General features: G+C 43.2%; 1 protein-coding gene across 1 annotated transcript in view; it reads left to right on the forward strand.

The window, feature by feature from the left end:
* DNAH8 (dynein axonemal heavy chain 8) overlaps positions 1-6470 on the forward strand; it is a 332081-nt gene extending 325611 nt beyond the window's left edge. Inside the window, exons 91-92 of the mRNA XM_007458310.1 lie at positions 3241-3362; positions 6183-6470. Coding sequence (XP_007458372.1) covers positions 3241-3362; positions 6183-6470 — 410 coding nt within the window. The remainder of the gene's footprint in view (positions 1-3240; positions 3363-6182) is intronic.
* The last annotated feature ends 1334 nt before the right edge of the window (positions 6471-7804 follow it).

Genomic DNA, 7804 nt, shown 5'->3' on the forward strand with positions numbered 1-7804 from the left:
GGTGGGCTCCTTAGGTGTGGCATGTGAACTCTTAGTTGCGGCATGCATGTGGGATCTAGTTCCCTGGCCAGAGATCGAACCCAGGCCCCCTGCATTGGGAGTGCAGAGTCTTAACCACTGCGCCACCAGGGAAGTCCCTAAAGTGTATTTCTTGAAAGAACAAGCTTGACAAGAATTCATTACGCTGTATGGGCTGGAAGGCAAAAAAATTTTAAAGCACCTCAGTTAGCCCACATGTCACTCAGATGTTTGAATAGTTAAATCACCCATTTTCATGTGGGTGGTTAAATCTCATAAAGAATAGGTTACTTTTGCTGAGGACTTTCCCCAACTTTTTGTTTCTCTCTTCTGAGTCAAACACATGAACATCTGAATCACTTTTCCACCACTGACGATTGAAGTTTGTTTTAAGAATTATTAAAATTAAATTAATGCCAAGACAATAGTACCACTTTTCAAGCTTTTATAAAGAAAAATATATCAATAGTCTTTTAAAATTATATAGGCTTCAGAAAACAAGAGATTTTGATTCCATTAGACTTGATATCAGTCTACAAGAAAGATGGTCATTCATATTTTAAATTCAATAAAGAGCAATTCAGTGGATTCACTACGGTCTGAATTCTGCAAGATCATGTTCTTCTTTTTAGGAGGCCAAAAAAAGCTATCAAGACTTGAAAAAAATATATGTATCTTCATGTTCTGAGTGGGAATGACCCATGGAACAGTTTCCTACCCTCCACTCTCAGGCCTCAAATTACTTATTTAACATTTTCCTTTCTTAATAGCTCAAGGTAATATGTATTCTAGATTTCATCTACTGACATGCCAAGAGTGCTTCCTAAACATTAAGAGGCTTATTGTTGAAGTCAGCTAGGCAACATCATGCATATTCCCCAGGAGGGAGAAGAGAGAAGATGGTCTCTCCTTAACCACACTAGAGTTTTTCAGAGCTCTCCACCAATGACTGAAGTCTTTTTCTTGGGTGTGTTACATAAGAGAGAACCCCTCTCATCCCTCCCCTGGCACCTATGGCATTGTCCTGAATGCCATATGGAGTGAGGTCAAATTTGCAATTTATTTGGAACTTAAAATGTAGTAGAAACATTCCAGTTATTCAACTAGTACAGATGGATGGTTAAGACCAGGATTCATGCCTTGTGCATTATGACCTTGTATTGATAGATTCATAGATCAGTGATGAATTTTAAAATATCATAAAATAGGGTCAATTTAATTCCAGGTACTGTACTTGGTTACACAGTGTCTGATACTCCACATGAATGCAAGCTTAATGTTGAGTGATGAAAATGACATTTTCATAGAGTCGCTTAGAAGGGAGAATTGGATTTTATTATTGTGGTCATATATACCTGACTACCAAACACACAACATGTTCACTACTGGAAAATGGGATCCCCAGTATTTAAAATGGAAGTCAACATAATCACACTGATCAGATCACCTCAAGTGACTCCACACGTAGAGTACGGATAGGCCTTGACCAGCAGTTGCTGGCACTCTTGGTTTTATGAAACTACGACCTTATAAGAATCACTTATAAAAGCCCTTCAATCTGCTACTCTGGTTGATTGACCAACTTTTCTTTTGGGTTAATGCAAGGGTTCTTCTTGAGCACCCAAACTCTGTTTTAGTGAGGGCTCTGAGTAAACTTTATAAGATGCAAATACAACCAAATTATTTGCCTGCTTCAAATATTCAGTGGCTTCCCACCATCCACAAAGTCACCAAGTCCAAACTCAGACCCTGAAAAATCCTGCCTCTACCTTTGTTCTAACCTCATCTGCCATCATTTCCTCACCTTTAGCCTAGACCTGCATGCCTTTGCACGTGCTGTTCCTCTAACTGGAATCGTCCCATCTGGAAAACTCCTACGTATCCTTTCAAGACTCATCTTCAACTTCACCTTCCCAATTCAGCCTTCCCTGAGTTATCTTCCCGAGTGGTCCACGTTGTTCTCACCTCTTCACTCATAACGACATCGTGTTGTACATCTATGTTCCCTCTAGACTGAGCTCCTTGAATGCAGGGCTCATGGATGGCCTCTTCATCATTGTGGGCATCTCACCTGGTGGTACACGGTGGTACACAGTGGCCACTCCTGGTACACGGTGGCCACTCCTAAGAGGTTTAACAAAGGAATGAATGAATGAATGAGTGCCTCCCCAAGTGTCTAATTTAATAATGAGGGAGGGGCTTGAGAATGGAGAGAACTTGACTTTCTCACTAAGCAGGCTATGGTCCTATTCTTGCTCTCTAATTCCAAGGGATATTAACTCACCGCCTGCCATTATGCCTTGTAACTTCCCCTCTTCTTTCCACTCCCATTCAAACCTGATAAAATATTATCACTTATGTGGTGGTTTGTGCAGTAAAGTTCTCAGAGTTCACAAATCTAGGAGTAGTAGGGACACACAGGTTCCAAAATCTGTTCGTGATTATGAGTAAAGGGCCTCATGGTTTCCAGTATTAACATGGAGGCCAAAATATAATATATAGGTCACAGATAAATTTTCCTAAGATTTTGAAGTCCGTGTTGAAGTTTAAGGTATACTTTTTAAACATCAAATGCTGCTCTACAAGATAAACTTCTCTTATTGAATTGAATGGCATGATTTGCAAATACTAAGTTAAAAGAAAGGCCGCAATATACAGAACCATGTATTGTCTTAAAATAACTGTATTATGCACATTAAAACATGGAGCTTTGCTTTCCAGTGTGATTGCTTTGTTTGATCAAACTGAAAGTCGGGCTTTCTATTTTGGCATTATGCCTTATTTCCTTAGACTAAATGAAATTGTTCCATGATAGCAAATAGACGCTGATAATGGTTTGATTCAAGTTTTAATTGGAATGCTGTTCTCAGAATATTTGACCATTTCAGTCTTATTCCTAGATACTGGATCTTCAAACAGAGACTATAAGCTAGCACTGGATTACAACCCTTAGGAGACCTGAGTGGTTGAAATCCAGGAGAATTTTAAACCAAGACCTTGTCTTGAGGCAGAGAGGGTGCTGCTTTCCTGCTGTCAGCTGGCAAGGCATATTTAGCACATTGAAACAAAACACCGAAAGAAATATCCCCCCTGAGGCTTGATCTCAACTCCTCTGGGGTGGGCACGCATCTGGAGATGGATAAGCAACTAACATGACCCCCTTCTTGTTTCTAGAGTGGACTGCACCAAGGCATCAAAATCATTTCTTTCTCTGTTTTTAAGGCTTCCTCACGGCAATGAGACAAGAAGTGACCCGCGCCCACAAAGGCTGGGCCCTGGACTCCGTGACCATTCACAACGAAGTTCTGCGGCAGACCAAGGAGGAGATGATGTCACCCCCTGCGGTAGGTGCCAACGGGCAACAGCAGGGACAGTTCTGGAGCTGGGGCTCAAAGTTCAAGTTCTGCTGAACACTGACCCATAAGTGTCTCCGTTGAGTCCTTTGCCTTTGCAGCGAGGGTTTCCTCGGTTGTAACCTGGAGACCTCCATGCCAGCACCTCCAGCATTTGCCAGAGTGGGAATGAATGACAAGCCCTGGGAACTCCCCAGACTGCATTTCTTTGTAATTTACAAGTTACGCTTGTGTTTGCTGAAAAGGATTTTCCACCCGTCTCCATCTACTGCTGTGGGGTACTCACAGAATTGACAAGAGCTGCAGGACCCTGTGCGGAAGGACACCTGGGTGGGGGAAGGGCAGACGCTCTAAGATAAGCAGACACCCCTGGGAGCCGCTGCTTGGACACTTACCTGCCCTTTGAACTCGGGCTAGTTCTTTAACTCTTGAGCCTCAACTTCTTCATCTGTAAAATGAGGATATGATGATTCAGCCTCAATAAAGATATAGCTGTGAGACTTCAGTGGGACCATTTAGGCTTGGCTCCAGACCCCACATAGATATTCAATAAATCTTCATTCCCTCTTCCCTTTCTCGGATTCTTATTCCCTCGGTTGTCAAGTCAGGGGGCTGCACCAGATGATTTCCAAGTTCTGGCCCTCTTTGCCACTTTATAACAAGGATTACCATTCTTCCAGTTTCCAATAACATGGTCCTTATTTTTGTCTGAGATCCCACCAGAGGAAGCACCTTTAACCTCCGTATTTCCACCAACAATCTCTAGATTCAAGGAAACATAGGCTTTTTCAACTATGCCTTCAAAATGCTTCCAGCTTTTTCAGGTATTTGTTACAGCAGCACCCTGTTTCCTGGTACCAAGATCTGTATTAGTTTCCTAAGGCTGTTGTGACAAAGTACCACAAACTGGGAGACTTAAAACAACAGGAATTTATTTTCTCAGAGTTTAGGAGGCCAAAATCAGGGCATTGGCAAGGTTGGTTTCATCTAAAGGCTCTGAGGGAGAATCTGCTCCATGGCCCTCACCTAGCTTCTGGTGGCTGCTGGCACACCTTGGTGCTCCTTGACTTTGTAGCTGCATCACTCCCAACCCCTGCCTACCTCATCACGTGGCCTCCTTCCCTGTGTGTATCTCTGTGTATCTTCTCCTCTTCTTATAAGAACTCCAGTCATATACTCGTCCACTATGACCTTAACTAATGACATCTGCAAAGGTTCTATTTCCAAATAGTCATATGCTGAGCTTCTAGGTGGGCATGAGTTTTTGCAAGAGACTACTCCATCCACAACACCTTCTAACTACGACTTTGTAAAGTTCTTAGAGTGAAAGGAGCCTAAAAGGACACAGTTTACTATTGGATGATGCCTAAGTGGTTGTATTTTCATGTGGTAATTGTCACCTACTGACTTAATGATGGCATCATATGTCCTGACCTTCTGGGATTTTGCCCATATGGTTCTACTGTCAAATCATGTACTTCAGGTTTTGGTTCTTATACTGTTAGCCCACATGAGGGATTCCAGAAAACACTTTGCAGCTAATCTCCCTCTCTTTTATTATAATCTACGTTTACTTCCCCTTACCCTACCCTCATTGGAAATGGAAAACTGGTCACCATCTTCTACATAAATATATCTTATGATCTTACGTGATTGTTGGAGTCTCCACCGTGATTCCCTTTAGACTTTTTTTCTTGCTGAGTACGTGTTCTATGGCTCCCCGCTGCCTACAGAATAAAGTTCAGGCTCTTCAGTCTGGCATCTACACTCTTCCACAGTTAGGCCCTAACTTATTTTTCATAACCATTGAACCTCCTGCTAAATATTCTAAAATGCTTGGGCTTTGCTGCTCATCCTGCCTTTCTTTGTAGTATTGCTCCTCCCTGGGATGCCCACCCTTTTTCCTCTATCTTTCCAAACGCAGCCCACCCTTCAAGGCCATCTCCTCCACGAGGGTCCCCGAGCATTCCAGCCCTTACTGACCTTTCACCTCAAGTCACTGCGCTTAGCCTCAGTCAGTGCTGTTCATCAGGCGGCCCCTCTAACAAGCGTGTGCTGGTATTCAAGTCATGTCTTTTACATTTTGTTTGTGTGTGTGTTTGTGTGTGTGTGTGTGTGTGTGTGTGTGTGTGTGTGTGTGTGTGTGTGTCTTGTCTCCTGATTTAATGATGAGGCCCTTGAGGGCAGGTCCTACTGTGTGAATGACAGAGACACAAGGATGAGGTCAGCCACTCTTGGACCAATTCTCACCGCCCTCACCGACCTCCCCCCCATGCCCATCTCACCTGCTCTCCCTCTACCACACCCAGCCTCTGAGGGTGCTCGAACCCCTGCTGGCCAGACCTGGCTGCTCATCAGACCTGGCTGCTCGTCTCACTAGATCCGACAACCGAGATGAAATTAGAGCCACATGTTGGCTTGGCCAGCGTAGGCTGAGATCCCGAGTGGCATCCAGCTCTGAGTCCTGTTCTGTGCTCCCACCACCCCTGTCAGAGACTTTCATCTCCCTGCAGAGGCGATTTGGTGCTGCTGGCTAAGTTCGCAGTCCCAGGCAGGCCACCCCCAGGCTCAAATCTCCAGTAATAGGAACATTTCAACAGCGCTCATAGCCTCAAGCTATGCCACAGGGGAACTCTGGGCTCAGTATTTCGCTGGAATGCGTCCAGTGGTGTTTCTTCTTCTGGTAGTGTTTTAAGACTGGTGTATATTTTCTTTCCAAACTGACAGCCTTTTTTACAGTATTGGATGCCCATCTCATAGCACCTAATTTTTTTAAAAAAATTCCTGTTACCTTACGCTTGGTTCTTCCAGGAAGGTGTGTATATTTATGGGCTGTACTTGGATGGAGCAGGCTGGGACAGACGGAATGGGAAGCTCACGGAATCCACCCCCAAGGTGCTCTTCATGCAGCTGCCTGTGCTGCACATCTTCGCCATTAATTCCACAGCGCCCAAGGACCCCAAGCTGTATGTGTGTCCTATTTACAAGAAACCGAGGCGAACTGACCTGACCTTCATCACCGTGGTGTATTTGCGAACAGTCATGTCCCCAGATCACTGGATCTTGAGAGGTGTGGCCCTTTTGTGTGACATCAAGTAAGTCCATTTCCACTTGATGAGGGCAGAGGAGCCACGTGGGTGGCCAGTGCTATTGAGAGACTTGGTGAGGCATATCTTTTCTCCCTGATAATTGCTTGATTACTCTTTCTAAATTAAAAAGTTGATATCCTACGATCGCTTGTGTGTATGTGTTTTCCCTCATATCAATATTTATTTATTATTTTTTATTGGAGTATAATTGCTTTACAATGTTGTGTTTGTTTCTGCTGTACAACAAACTGAATCAGCTATACGTATACCTATATCCCCTCCCTTTTGGGCCTCCCTCCCACCCACCCACCCCCCATCCCACCCATCTAGGTCATCCCAGAGAACCGAGCTGAGCTCCCTGTGCTTTATAGCAGATTCCCACTAGCTATCTATTTTACACACAGTAGTTAGTGTATAGACATCAATCCTAATCTCCCAGTTCATCCCATCCCCCCTTCCCCCTCTGTGTCCACCTATCCATTCTCTTCGTCTGCATCTCTGTCCCTGCCCTGCAAATAGGTTCATCTGTACCATTTTTCTAGATTCCACATATATGCATTGATATATGATATTTGTTTTTCTCTTTCTGACTTACTTCATTCTGTATGACAGACTCTAGGTCCATCCACATGTCTACAAATGACCCAGTTTTGTTCCTGTTTATGGCTGAGTAATATTCCATTGTATATATGTACCACATCTTCTTTATCCATTCATCTGTCGATGGACATTTAGCCTCATATCAATATTTAAAAAGACAATTCTAAAGTAAGGTTTTTTATTCCAGGCAAGCATATTTCATTATAATTATTATTTGTTTTAGATAAAGTCCTATCTTCATGTTAGAACACTTCGGAATGTTTGAGTGTTAAAAAACTATAAGTATTAATTTGTTGCATCCTAAAAGGAGTCTAGCAGATGCAATCGTCTCTCTCAAATAAAACCCACTTTTCCCTTGAATAAAATGGACCCATGTGTGAGTTTATGCTAATGTGTTAGCCTTTGCTTGTTTGAGTTTGGTCTTCTCTCTGTGTTTCTGAAATGGAAACTGGAGGGGTCCAGTCAGTACCCCCTTAGGAGTTATAGCTGGTGGTGTGAAGTATTTGAAACAGAAAATCCACTGGGATGGCTGCTCTTGCAATTTATTATAATTTTATTTAATTTTATCTTTTTAAGTGCTTTTGAGCCCCAGAGAACTCTGAGTCTCCAGCTCTCCCCTCCCGACCTCAACTCCGCAGGAGATAAGGAAGCACACATTTCTAGGCAGCGAATGGAGAAAGAAAAACAAACTCCATCAAGTGAAATTAGGTTACATGCTGAATCCCTTAAAAAGGAAAGTCTTTA

This window comes from Lipotes vexillifer, unplaced genomic scaffold, assembly GCF_000442215.2.
Source record: "Lipotes vexillifer unplaced genomic scaffold, Lipotes_vexillifer_v1.1 scaffold4, whole genome shotgun sequence".
In the NCBI taxonomy this organism is placed as follows: domain Eukaryota; kingdom Metazoa; phylum Chordata; class Mammalia; order Artiodactyla; family Lipotidae; genus Lipotes; species Lipotes vexillifer.